The 13,899-nt window shown below is 50.6% G+C and overlaps 1 protein-coding gene across 6 annotated transcripts in view; it reads right to left on the reverse strand.

The window, feature by feature from the left end:
- Window positions 1–13,899, reverse strand: part of LOC104562043 (cyclic AMP-dependent transcription factor ATF-7) — a 69,439-nt gene that overhangs the window by 12,354 nt on the left and 43,186 nt on the right. For 5 of the 6 annotated variants that reach the window (XM_062015436.1, XM_062015432.1, XM_062015433.1 and 2 more), the window contains exons 3-4: window positions 6,356–6,452; window positions 3,175–3,293 (exon numbers count right to left, since the gene is read on the reverse strand). In XM_062015436.1, the coding sequence (XP_061871420.1) occupies window positions 3,175–3,293; window positions 6,356–6,452 (216 nt within the window). Of the gene's footprint in view, window positions 1–3,174; window positions 3,294–6,355; window positions 6,453–13,899 lie in introns of those variants that run through there. The other variant, XM_062015438.1, reaches the window with a different exon arrangement.

Raw genomic sequence — 13,899 nt, forward strand, 5'->3', positions numbered from 1 at the left:
CCCAGATGGCACCATTTCTCTGTGACACACACACAGTTCTGTCCATGGGGTTAAAAGGGATTGAAGTTTTCTTCCCCCCACCCCTCCCCTTCTCCATTTCAATAAAGGCTCTGCTGAGGAGAACAGGTAACAAAGCCAAATGCCTGTGAGTTACAGAAGGCACTTTCATTCACAGGCTGAGCTGTAAAGCATTGTATAAATCAGCCTGAATTACTTTATTGCCCGATTATCAAAAGCAAACAAAGAGCCATGCAAGTTATTAAATATCTATGAGCTCCCCATTAAAATAAAACCCAACCATATGCCTCAACCTGGCAACTTGCCACCACCCACCCTGGCTTCCAGCACTGCCACGTGCCCCAGTTTAACCAGTTAATGACTTGCTGGGGGTGGGGAGGATAAAGGGCAGGGTGGTGATGAGGGAGAAGGGGTGAAACTGTGAGGCCACTGCAGAAATGGAGGGAGAGAAGATGGTGCATAGGGAGGGAAGGGAGACTCCAGCTGCAGGGTGCTGCATTCAGCTGGGCATTCCCTCAATCCCTTCCCTCCCTCTGTCCAGGGCAGGAGAAACTCTCCCTAAATCAATCCTGGCAGCTGTTTGTCCAACCTGCTCTCCCCTCCCTCCCTCCACAATCAATCCTGGTGCTTTCCTTCACTGCTGACAGTTTGTCCGAGGCTCTAAGCTAAACCTCCTCCTTTGCTGCAGCTCAAATCCTCTCCAGGGAGGGGGGAAACTGCAGCAAGAAGGTAAATCTGGGCACCCAGGGACGTTCTCTCAGTCAGCATTTACCTGCTCTCTTTAAGCAGAGATGTTGCACTTGGAATCACAAAGGAGAAGGGATTAACATGCAGGGAAGTTTCAAACCACTTAAAGTGCCTCCAGGGGAAGGCTCCTGCTGAGCCTCTGGTTTTAATTAACAGGCTGGTGTCTGAGACCACCCTTGGAACTGGAGGACAAAACAGCAGCAACTGGGGTTTGGTGTGGCCAAATGTTGAAAGCATCTCAGAAATGCAGCAGCAGCAGCTCTGGCCAGGTTTGGTGAGTGACAAACCATCTGGGCCCAGGGACTTTTTGCCTTTGCAGAAGGAGGTGGGGGGTTTGTTTGGAGGAGGGAGAAGGTTTTCCCTGCCTGCCTGAAGGCATCCCAGAGCTTCACACTGCAGGAACATCCAGCCTGCAGCCACATCCTAAAGTGAAAACATCCTAAAGTGGAAGAAAAGACCTAAAAGCCTCAAGATCTTGAAGCTCCAGGCAGGGAGATGGGTGGGCTCAGGCAGCAAAATGACCCCTCAGAGGCAGAAAACCCCTTGGGCTTTTTCTTTAATGACTGGTTAAAGGGCAAATCCCATCCTTGGAGGAATGGGCTTTGCTATTTATAGGAGCCACTGGTGTGTGTGAAGGAGTTTGGCTCTGGTAGGAGGGCAGGAGGAGGGGGGGGTGTTGCTGGCCCAAGAGATTGTTGCCTTTCCCTGTTGCTTTTCTTCTCCTTGGACCCTTTGAGGTGATTCAGGTGCTGAAGCTCTTTGTACAAAGGTCAGATTTGAGCCCCAAATTGCCTGTGGATGTTCCCTTTCCCAAAAGCAAGACAACAACCTCACCCTCCCTGGGCAGCCTGGGCCAGGGCTCCCTCACCCCCACCCCAAAGGAGTTGCTCTTTATGTTGAAGTGGGACTTGAGCATGTTCCCTTGCACTGCCAGGTCCCAGCCTGTGCTGGTGAGGAGGTTGTTCCTTCCCTTCTCAGCTCATCTCCTCTCCCAGAGCCCAGCATTGCACAACCTGCAGTGGCTCCTGGAGCTGGGGAACAACACATTGAGCCCGAGTTGTGGGAGAACAAAAGGCAGCGAAAAGGGAGGAGGGGGAGAGAGCAGAAAGAGCATAAAATGCCACTGCAGCATACCAATGAGAGAGATCAATTTCTGCTTTAAAGAGCCCTGTTATTAGGAGAGCAGGCTGGAGACACTTTGGGGTGTGTAATTCCCAATCCCTCCGTTCCCCATCTCGCCCAAGATTTACGTGGCCCAGCTCGCGTTGAGCAGCCGCCGACTGCGGCCGCACGGACCCACATACATCAAGTCACTAAATGAGAGCCCAACACCCATCTGCTGCTCCTCACAGCCTGGAAAAAAGGAGGAGGGGTGGAGGGGAAAGAAGGGAAAATGTCTTTAATTAGCTGCTGCCTGATGAGATGCCGTTGTCCTTCAGACCTCTGCGCTCCCAGCTTGGCCGGGCCCGGCCTCGATCGATAGCACTTGGTGATGAGGGAGTTTCTTTTGTTACAAAGAGCCTCTTTTTCCCCCTCCTCCATGGAGTCCTCTCTGGTTGTTAGATAAAGCCTTGTTCCTCCAGCAGTCCCCTCTCTCTGTTAGCAAAAGCCTCGTTCTTCCCTGAAGCCTTTGTTAGGAAAAGCCTCGTTCCTCCCTGAAGCCCCTCTCTCTGCTAAAAGCCTCGTTCCTCCACAGAGCACCTTTCTCTGCTCCAAAAGGCCTCATTCCTCCATGAACCCCTTCTCTCTATTTGTTATTAAAAGCCTTTTTCCTCCACAAGCCCCTCTCTCTGTCACACAAAGCCTCGCTCCTCCATCAGTCCCTTCTTTCTATCTGTTAATAAAGGGCTCTTTCCTCCACAGAGCCCCTCTCTCTGGTTGAAAAAGCCTCTTTCCCCCATGACACCCCCTCTGTTTGTTAGGGAAAAGCCTCTTTCCTCCATGAAGCCCCTCTCTCTGTCACTAACAGCCTCTTTCCTCCTTCCATTTGCATGCTGGAGGCACAGGGCTGAGCTCAGCCAGCTCTGCCAACCGCACCTTCGAGGCATCACCGTGAAGGATCCTGATCCCCAAGGAGTGATTTCTTTTGCCTCTGCTCTCAACACAGCCCTGCTCTTTTCCTTCATCACCTTCCCAAGCTGGGAGGTATTTTAGGTACTCCCTATTTCAACCCCCTCAAGTGAGAAGACAAAGGAATAATGAACCAGGCTTTGGCTTGCAGGACAGGCAGCCAAAGTCACCCCAAAGCAGGGAAATCAAGCCCCACATAAGCCAGAACATTAAACCTGAGACCACTCTTAAGTCATCTTACAACATGTGCCTCGGATCAGAGCAGCCCCAGCCCCCTCCAACCCCCACAAGATGCACCCAGCCTGATTTTACAGCCACCAAGGCCTTCCTCCCTCTTGCCTTTTTCTCATCATCCTCTGCTGCTCTCTTGAACTCGTGCTCAAAGGAGCTGGCCAGCTCATTGAAGAGTCCCACTTCTTCACAGTTCTTCAAGAAGCGAGTTGGGGTCGGGGTTTGATCTGTTTGGGTTGTAAAACACCGAATCACTGGTCAAAAACAGAAGGTAGAAAACTCTTTTAACCACCTCAAGTCGTCCCCGAGGGGGGACCCTGAGCAGACGTGGCCTCTGCTTTGTGGGAGCCTGGCTGCTCCTCTGACACAACATGTGTTTGTAAAGCAAGTGACAAATCAGAGAGGGGAGGGGAAATGGTTTCTTGTTGATTTGTTTCTCCAGTAAGACAGTGTTTGAAGGAATAAGCAGCGTGTGAGAGTCCTGCCTGCGGGTCCTGTCCCTCCCACCCTGGGGAAACCCCTGGGGAAAGGGGTTTCTTTTCACCCTGTCCTTGGGATGAATTTGTCACTGCAAGGAAAGAAAACACTAAGGTTTGAACTCCCTGAAACAAAGTGTGGAGTGATGAGAGGTGGAAGGGTGGGAAAGGGCTGATGGGAGCAGCTCCACCTCTGATGAAGAGTCTCATCTTCGGACCGAGCGTTAATAACCCACCCCCGCTGTCCACAGCAATCCCTCAGGGACCCGTCTGCCACCCCCTTAACACATTGAGTCATGATCTTTCTGGCCATCACCCAGCCTATAAAAGCAGAAAGAGATGTTCCCCCTGCTCTGGGTGAGCCTCTCTGGGTGGGTTTTGTGCTGCCTGTGTCGGGAGCTCAGGTTAAACTCGCGGGAGCCTCCGGCGCGAGCACACGACACGCTGCAAGGATCCATCTGGCACAGAAACTCACCTGGATTTTTAAGCACAAAAAACAAAAGGGGATCCCTGGGGTAGTTTAACCTGAGCTCCTGCAGCAAGCACTGGCTGTTTGGCACAGATGCTCCTGGACCCAGCAAACATCCCCCCTTTGATTTCACCTCGGGGTGGAAGTCGGGAAGCGGCTCCGCGGAACTCCGCTTTCTTCCCAGCCTGACTTTGAACCCTGTACCTATTGCTTTTGTTCATAAAGCACCCCCCAAAGCCTTCTCTGAGCACACTTTGATTCCCCTCCCAGATCTTCATTAAACCAAGGAACTCTGTCAGCCGAAGCTCTCAGCAGGAGGTTGTTGTATCCAGCGCTTTAACGGCTCTCGGGGCTCTTTTCGGACGGTTCCTCATTTAACAGCAGCCCAAATCTCCAGCAGAAGTTTTCCCAACACCCCAAAGCAAAGCCATATAAACCTCTCTCATCTTACCCTTTCCCCTCCCTCCAGTCTGTACCTCCAGCAGCTCCTCTGCCCACGGCATCACCCCAAGAAGCGCGTGAGAGAGAACAATCCTTTACGACTCCCTTGCACAGAGTGATGGGGGGAGATGGATGCTGAACCCTCCTGCTCATTAACACACAGGCTGCTGCCCCTGAGCTCAGCACAAAGCAAAAAGCAGGGAAGAGAACAGGAAAACCCAGAGACATGGGGGCTTAAAACAACAAATCACCCCCAAAGATCTTAGGAACGTAGGGCATTAACACCCCAGATCTCAAAGCCAGTTCAAATCTCACCTTGCAGCTCTATCTGAGCTCAGCCAGGGAAAGCTTGGGGTAAACAGGCTGGTTTTGCACTGCCTACAGGCAAGTTAAGTTGGGGTTTCTTTTTAGAGGGGGCTTTGGGCTTTTGATCCACTGAATATCAACCCAGAGGAGGTGGGAGAAGGGGCTGGGCCTGCCCTGGCTGCTGTTCCTGCTGTGAAAAACTCCATGTTCCACCTCACCCAAGGGTTTTAGCCCTCAGAGTTTGTGCACAGGAGGGATTTACATCCCTCTGGGAGCAGCAAAGATGCTGGGTGCTGCATCCCTGTGAGAGCAGGAGGGACTTCAGCCACAGACAGCACCGTGCCCTGTTTCTTCTCCTCATCAGTGCCTGGCCAAGCTACACCCTGGGTTTACTGAGCAGAAATTAATCCTCCTGCTGTGCATCCACTTCAGAAAGGAGGGAACCAACGGATAAAATGACCTTTAGGAAGCTGAAGTTCCTTTCTGCCTCTGCCCCACATTCTTTGCCATCAATTCCCAGCAGCCTGATCCCATTTAAATGAATTCTCCCTCCTGGAGCTCGTTTTGTCTCAACGAGCCCTCCCCTGGGAGCAGCTTTTTGCCTTCCCAGCAAAGGCTGCACGAGCTCTTTTACAACCCTTTACCCCCAGCCACAATTAATGTGAAGCCTCAAAGAAACCACCTGAATCCCTGTTTCCTACTTCAACACCAAATCTGCAGCTGAACCTGGGAAAAAGGTGCTGGGCTCTTGAAGCAGACACTTCATTTCTCCCCCTTATGAACCCTGGAGGCTTCAGGAAGCATTTCCTCCTCCTCCTCCTCCTTTCTTTGCTCTCACCAACAGCCTTTTCATCCAGCTTTTCAACCCAAACCTCACGCCCTTTATCTCAGCAGCCCAAAGGAGACTGACAAAGGCAGGAGAGTGTCTGTGACTGACAACAATCTGCTGCCAGACAACAATATCCATGGCTTGGGTTGAGGGGTTTGTGTTTGGGGTTTGCCTTTCCCTAATCTTATAAAAGGCTGCATTGAGTGCTTCAGAGCTCCTCAGTGAAATTCCCACTCCCTGCAGTAGCTGGTGCACTCGATGGCATTTGGATTTATTAACTGTGAGCCTAAAAAGCTCCAGAAAATTGACACCTGGGCTGAGGAGAGGAAGCTGGCTTTGTCAGGTTTTCTTCATCATCCTCAAAGCACACACACACACACAGAGAAAAAGAGAGAGAGGAACGTGAAAGAGCTTTTTTTGTCCATAAATCTTCCAGTCTTAATAAAAAGGGTGAGAGCTAAAAAAGAAAACCAGCCCCAAAAAGCAAAGAAGTGAAAAAAACAACCCCAAAAACCCAACCTCACAAAACCTGATCCTGCCATAAAAAAAAAGAGGGGGGAATGAAAAAGCAACTTGGAAGCCTCTGGCTTTTCCTTTCCTCCTGATTAAATGCAGATCACAAGGGGTTTTTATGGGAGGTAGGGACGTTTTGCAGTGCATCTGGTCGCTGGTATTAATCTTGCAGTCAGGGTGAGATGAATGTGCAGCATTTTTTTGGAGGGGTGGTGGTGGTGGGGGGAAGCTTTGTGGCCAAGGAACGGCACATACCTGCGATGATGACCGAGTCGGTGCGAGCTGGGCCGAATTTCAATGTCATCTCATGCTTGTGTTTATGAACTGCCAGGTGGTCCTCGTTTGTAAACCTCTGCAAAACACAACACACACACACAAAAAAAAACAACAACCCCAAAATACAATTTCCAAAAGGGTTAAGAAATAGGTTTGGGGGGGGAAAGGGGGATAAAGGGGTGGAAAAAGCCACCTGGAGAGCGAGCGGAACGCGAGGGCTGCCGAGCGTTAAGCGAAACCAGAGCGGGGACGGATTGTTTGAGACGTGGTGTGTGAAGATAAGTGGTGGAAAAATAAAAGGGAGGGCTTCTGTGGGGACACACACACAAATAACATCAATAAACCTATACATGAAGGGGGTTTAGGATCCTTTATTAAGCCACCGAGCGGCTGAGACTGATGTGAGACAGATGAATCCACCCCCCCCCCCCAGCCCTGTTTGATGAGAGATGTCGCTTTGTTGCTGGCTAATTAATGGAGGGATGAATTAAGTGTTATTAGGGGTCAGGAAGCTTTTTTTTGGGGGGGTTGGTGACACTTTCTGACACTCATTTAGAGAGGCAGGTTGTGGTTTTGCAGAGGACGATGCCCACAGCACGGAGACAGCCCAAAACCATTGCCGAGGTGGCAAGGCCTGAGAGGGACACACACACACACACACAGAGACATTTCACCTGCTGTCAATACCCCATCTGTAATTCCACCTGTGGGACAACCCCAGCATAAAAACCCCACCTGTGTCAGCTTTTGGGATGTGGGAGAATGAGAGGACAAAACCCCACCCCTGTGAGGGCAGGGAGATGGCGGCCTGACACCCAGACAAAAGGCCTCACAGCACCGGGGCCCATTCTGCGGCACCAGAGATGAGGGAAAAGAGGGGAATGTGAGAGCAAAGAGGAGGGGGGGGAAAAAAAAGACAAAGACAGGGTTAAAGCAAAGAATCATAAAGAGCTGAGGATGGATTGTGCCTCTCCTAATAGACTGCGACAAACGGGGAGGCCGAGGGCACGGTGTGGGCCGTTGCGCAGCGTTTTATGCGCCCGGAGCTCGGCGTTGAGCCGCTGCCGCTGCAGCAAAAACGAGCCGATTTCTGCCCTTTTCCCCTTCCCTTTTCCCTTTTTTTTAATGTCTCTTTCAAACCAGCCAACAAACAAACCAACCCAAAGCCACCTGTTCCTGAGAATTAGCTCGAGCGTGTCACTTCGCTCTTTTCCCCCCCCCCCCCCCATCTCCATGTTTTATTTACGACTCTTTTTAGCCAACAAATCTGTGTTTTTCCAGGCTGGGAGCCGCCAAGGCGCCTTCCCCAGAGCTGTGTGGCGACGGTGAGGAGGGAGGAGGATGGGGGACACACACACACACACATATGACACAAGGAAAGGGACGGAACTGCCAAGACAACGGGCTCATCCAGCCGCGTCCTCATCCATCTTCCCCTCGGCGCAATAACAAGGGGATGATGCGAAGCGTCCTTCAGACGCGGCTGTAGCAGAAGGTGCTTTTGATGGTGACTCCTAACAGGGGCTCAGATTAAAGAATTCAAGCTGGTGGGTCTTAAAGTGCTCACAAGGAGAAAAAACAACGAGGTTTTTACCCACATAACCCCCTCTCCGAGGCTGAGGCTTTGCCAGACGCCGCTCCCGGGAGCGGAACCTCGAATTGCATTTCTCGATGGTTTTGCTCAGGACACACACACACACACACACACACACACACACACACACACACAGACACACATTTTGGGTTGTTTTGCCTTCCCCACAGCTTCCAAACCCCTCAGTGACTCCTTCCCAAGGAGTATTTGGGCTCTGAGCGAGGCCAAAAACAAAGGAGAAGCGAGCGAAGCGCTGCCTCGTTCTCTGAGAGACGGAGAACTCGCAGCAGGGTGTAAAAAGCTGGTGGAAAAGGGAGAGAACAGGCTGGGCACCCACATTTGGTCATGTTTCTGGCCCAAAATCACCCCAGGGTGAGGGGTGTGTGGGTGAAGGTACTGTGTTGCCAACCTCACTCAGCAATGAGCTGCAAATCGTTGGGTGAGAGGAGAAAAATAAGGTTGAGGGGTTTTTTGGGGGGGTGAGGATGAAGGAGCATTTGGGATGAATATTTAGCAGGCAGGCAGCTGCTGCTCCAACAGCATGAAGGAGACAGGGAGGAGAAAAAGGAAGCAAATCCCCCAATTCTCCAAGTATTGCACTAAAGAAACAGGAGAGGAGCGAAGCAGCGGGAGAACGCGCTCACATTTCCCCCTCCCCTCCCTCCTCACCCCCAAATCTCCAGCCCCAGCTCCATCAGAGGCACGTTTCAGCTACCACTGGATTTATTTCAATCTCTCCTGGTTTTTTTTTGCTCCATTGCAGGATGATTAGATGTATTTTTTCCAACCCCCCCTTCCCCTCTTGCTGAACGTCAGGGCCCTTCTCCTGCTTTCGCCCGCCCCGTTACAGCTCTATTTAACATCTTTATGTGGTCTCACTAGCTCGGGAGCTCTCTCCTCTCTCCGCACCAGAAACGCTCACAGACACAATATATCTTTCTACAGAACATTTCCAAACGTTGAAACCTAGAGGCTGAGTCTGGCAGTTGGGTTCTAAATCATGTCATTTTACACAGAGAGAGAGAGAGAAGAAAAGCACGAGGTGGGGGGGAGCGAGGAAGGGGAGGGGAGGTTGGGGGGGAGAGAAAGGGGGAAGAATAGAGGAGAGAAAAACCCCCAACCAGAATGAGTTAAAGCCACAGCACTGCCTTTAATATTTAATCTCCTTCCATCAGCAGCTGACATACAACAGTGTTATTTCAGCCTATTTGGTGGGGGTCTGAATGAAAAAGGAAGCTGTGAAGGCTTTGGGGGGGGTGAGAGGCACCCAAAGCAGCCTCTGAAGGGGTTAAAACCCCCTTGATTTAGGCTAAGGGTTAAAACCCCCTTGATTTTGGCTTCCTAAGGGTTAAACCCCCCTTGATTTTGGCTAAGGGTTAAACCCCCCTTGATTTTGACTAAGGGTTAAAACCCCCTTGATTTTGGCTTTCTATGGGTTAAACCCCCCTTGATTTTGGCTAAGGGTTAAAACCCCCTTGATTATGGCTTTCTAAGGGTTAAACCCCCCTTGATTTTGACTAAGAGTTAAAACCCCCTTGATTTTGGCTTTCTATGGGTTAAAACCCCCTTGATTTTGGCTTTCTATGGGTTAAACCCCCCTTGATTTTGACTAAGGGTTAAAACCCCCTTGATTTTGGCTTTCTATGGGTTAAAACCCCCTTGATTTTGACTAAGGGTTAAAACCCCCTTGATTTTGTCTTTCTAAGGGTTAAACCCCCTTGATTTTGACTAAGGGTTAAAACCCCCTTGATTTTGGCTTTCTAAGGGTTAAACCCCCTTGATTTTGACTAAGGGTTAAAACCCCCTTGATTTTGGCTTTCTAAGGGTTAAACCCCCCTTGATTTTGACTAAGGGTTAAAACCCCCTTGATTTTGGCTTTCTATGGGTTAAAACCCCCTTGATTTTGGCTTCCTAAGCATTTGAGGTCTGAGTAAACATGGGGCTGGATTGATTTAGCCCCCGAGATGCTCACAAGGTCTTTTTGGAGAGAACAGCTTTGAGAGCAGACCCTATGTCTGCCCGTTCCTTTACTCAACAGGCTGTGACAGCTCCATGAATAAATGTGCTCATTTCAAAAGCTTTCTTTTAATAGGGCACAATCCTTCCAGCTGCCTAAAAACGTGCCAATCTCCATTAGAGCAAGAGCCAGGGAATAAACACTCGTAGGTAGGTTGAAGCTGGGATCTTTAGTCCCAAGTTTTCCTTGGGTTTAGGAAAGCATGGGGTGAAAAACAAAGAGAGGCTGAAGGTTTTTCTCTTTGGCTTTGGAAAGGCTCCCAAGTGGTGTCTGATGCAAAAAGAGGGGCGTTTGGTGCAAAAGGAGGGTGGTTTGGTACAAAAAGAGGGTTTTTGGTGCAAAAGGAGGGTGGTTTGGTACAAAAAGAGGGTTGTTTGGTGCAAAAGGAGGGCTGCTGGATGCAAAAGGAGGGTTGTTGGACTGAAAAAGAAGGTGGTTTGGTGCAGAAAGGTCGTTTGATGCAAAAAGAAGGTCGTTTGGTGCAAAAGGAGGGTTGTTGGATTGAAAAAGAAGGTGGTTTGGTGCTAAAGGAGGGTTGTTTGGTGCAAAAGGAGGGCTGCTGGATGCAAAAGGAGGGTTGTTTAGTGCAAAAGGAGGGCTGCTGGATGCAAAAGGAGGGTTGTTTAGTGCAAAAGGAGGGTTGCTGGATGGAAAAAGGGTTGTTTAGTGCAAAAGGAGGGCTGCTGGATGCAAAAGGAGGGTGGTTGGATTGAAAAAGAAGGTGGTTTGGTGCAAAAAGGTCGTTTGATGCAAAAAGAGGGTTGTTTGGTGCAAAAGGAGGGGTGTTTAGTACAAAAGGAGAGCTGCTGGATGGAAAAGAGGGGTTATTTAGTGCAAAAGGAGGGTTGTTGCATGGAAAAGAAGGAGGTTTGGTGCAAAAAGGTCGTTTGATGCAAAAAGAAGGTAGTTTGGTGCAAAAGGAGGGCTGCTGGATGGAAAAAAGAGGGTTGCTGGATGGAAAAAGGGTTGTTTAGTGCAAAAGGGGGGTTGTTGGATGCAAAAGGGGGGTTGTTTAGTGCAAAACGAGGGTTGTTGGACTGAAAAAGAAGGTGGTTTGGTGCAAAAAGGTCGTTTGATGCAAAAAAAGAAGGTCATTTGGTGCAAAAGGAGGGCTGCTGGATGCAAAAGGAGGGTTGCTGGGTGGAAAAAGGGGGTTGTTGGATGCAAAAGGGGGGTTGTTTAGTGCAAAAGGAGGGTTGCTGGATTGAAAAAGAAGGTGGTTTGGTGAAATAAGGTCGTTTGATGCAAAAATAAGGTCGTTTGGTGCAAAAGGAGGGCTGCTGGATGCAAAAGGAGGGTTGTTGGACTGAAAAAGAAGGTGGTTTGGTGCAAAAAGGTCGTTTGATGCAAAAATAAGGTCATCTGGTGCAAAAGGAGGGTTGTTTAGTGCAAAAGGAGGGCTGCTGGATGCAAAAGGAGGGTTGTTTAGTGCAAAAGGAGGGCTGCTGGATGCAAAAGGAGGGTTGTTTAGTGCAAAAGGAGGGCTGCTGGATGCAAAAAGAGAGTTGGTGCAAAAAGAAGGTTGTTGGATGGAAAAAAGCAGGTGGTTTGGTGCAAAAAGGTCGTTTGATGCAAAAAAAGAAGGTCGTTTGCTGCAAAAGGAGGGTTGCTGGGTGGAAAAAGGGGGTTGTTGGATGCAAAAGGGGGGTTGTTTAGTGCAAAAGGAGGGTTGCTGGATTGAAAAAGAAGGTGGTTTGGTGAAATAAGGTCGTTTGATGCAAAAATAAGGTCGTTTGGTGCAAAAGGAGCGCTGCTGGATGCAAAAGGAGGGTTGTTTAGTGCAAAAGGAGGGCTGCTGGATGCAAAAGGAGGGTTGTTTAGTGCAAAAGGAGGGCTGCTGGATGCAAAAAGAGAGTTGTTGGTGCAAAAAGAAGGTTGTTGGATGGAAAAAAGCAGGTGGTTTGGTGCAAAAAGGTCGTCTGATGCAAAAAAAGAAGGTCGTTTGGTGCAAAAGGAGGGTTGTTTGATGCAAAAAGACGGTGGTTTGCTGCAAAAGGAGGGTCTGGAGAGCCGAAGCCACAGCATCCAGCCCTCGGGGCCATGTGGGAGCTGGCTGGCTCTCCCAGCAGCTCCAGCTCACAAGCTGCACGGCTATTTTTTAACCTTGACAGTAATTTTCTGAGCACATAAACACCGGCTGAGCACCGAGCCGCTGGCTCGGCCAAAAGAACAGTTTGAATCAAGAGCTGGTGCGAGGCTGCAACAGCACAAACTGTTCCATGGGCACCCTCTTGCCTCCAGCACCAGCCCTGGCACTGCCTCAGCCAGACCTGAGGAGTCAAAAGCTGCTTCCCCCAAGCTCATCACACGGTTGAATTAAGAAGCTGGGGAAGCCAAAACGCTGCTCCAAGCCCTTCAACTGAAGCACAGCAGTGAGTGATTCTTGCCCAGGGTACTGCTGTGCCACGGTTGGAACACCTGGGTATGGAGGGAAACAAAAGACTTGTCTTGCAACTGCAGTGCTGGAGGGGAAATAACTGCACCAGGAGCTCAAAGCACTGACTCCAGGAGGTGCCACGACAGCTTGCTGTGGTTCCAAAGCTGTGTGGTGAGCAATGCCAGTGCCATCAGCCCAGGGCAAAGGGGTTGGGGGTGTCTTGGGGGTCTCCCTTCCCTTCCTGGCACTGCCTTGGGCAAAGTGGCATCGACCAGGTACTGCTAAGACATGGTTAAACACTTGGGTATGGAGGGAAACAAAAGAAAACAGCACAGTGTCTTGCAACTGCAGTGCTGGAGGGGAAATGACTGCACCAGGAGCTCAAATCACTGACTTTCAGAGGAGCTCCAACAGCTTTCCCTGGTTCCAAAGCTGTGGTAATGCCCTGAGGTGAGCAATCCCATCAGCTAAAAGGCAAAGGGACTAGGGGTGGTGTCCTGGGCTCTGCCTGGTAGCGACCTCCTTCATTTAGGGACCTCCCAATGCAGAGGTGAGGCAAAGGCAACAGTCCAGGGGAGAGGATGGAGCTCCTGCAGGCACCACAGCCCACCCAGCAGCCCACCCAGCACACCCTGGCTGCGCTTCCCGGCTGCGGCAGAGCTGCTGCCAACGCCTCTGTCCATCCATCTCAGCTCCTGACAGGACTCAGACGGATTTCTAACAGCGTGGCAGAGCTGGAGAGAGAGACAGAGAAAGAGAGAGAGACATTCCCTGTTGCAGAGGTAACTAATGCAGGGTCATGGGTGCCCCCAAGGGCTGGGTGCCCAAAGGTCGGCTGTTACAGTGGTGAGTGATGTGACTCCCCCCTCCTCCTGTCCCCTCTTCCCAACCCAGTGCTGGTGCAGATCTGGGCTCCATCTCACCCATTTCCCAGCTGAGCAATGACAAGGCTAATTCCCCTCCCCTTGCAGAGAGGCTGGGAGGATTAATTCACTAATGTGCATAAAGTGCCCAGATCCTGGAGTGATTCATAGAGCTTAAAGGCTGGGGGGGGGGATCATTTACAATTATCTGCCTGGGACTATGTGAATCCCCCCCTAGATGGGCAGATTTCCATAGGCAAAAGGAGGTGTCACCAAGGCAAGGAGGAGATAACACTGCACAGACTTGTTGGTTGGGAAGAATGCAAGGATAACACAGCCAAGTCACCTCAGGTGTTACACTCAGGGGGTGAAAACACCCAGAGTTGAGCTTTGTCTCCTTTCTGGAGGGTTCCTGAGAGGGAGGTGGTGCTCAGGGAGGTTTCAGATGAGCTCAGTTGCTGCCACTGGAAAGCTGGTGGCTGTGGTTTGTTTCCCAGGTGGTCACTGTTGTTGCTTGTGGCAAGTTGGGTTGTTTCAGTGGCAGCAGCCTTTGGGGAGAGGAGGGGAGAGAAGGCACCTCTGTGAGGCTGAATGTGGAGTGAAGGGTTCTGAGCTCAAGAACAAACCAAAGCCAGCCTGTGCATGGCAGGAATACTCAGAGGGAGCTCTGTC

Source organism: Colius striatus, chromosome 26, assembly GCF_028858725.1.
Source record: "Colius striatus isolate bColStr4 chromosome 26, bColStr4.1.hap1, whole genome shotgun sequence".
NCBI lineage: Eukaryota > Metazoa > Chordata > Aves > Coliiformes > Coliidae > Colius > Colius striatus.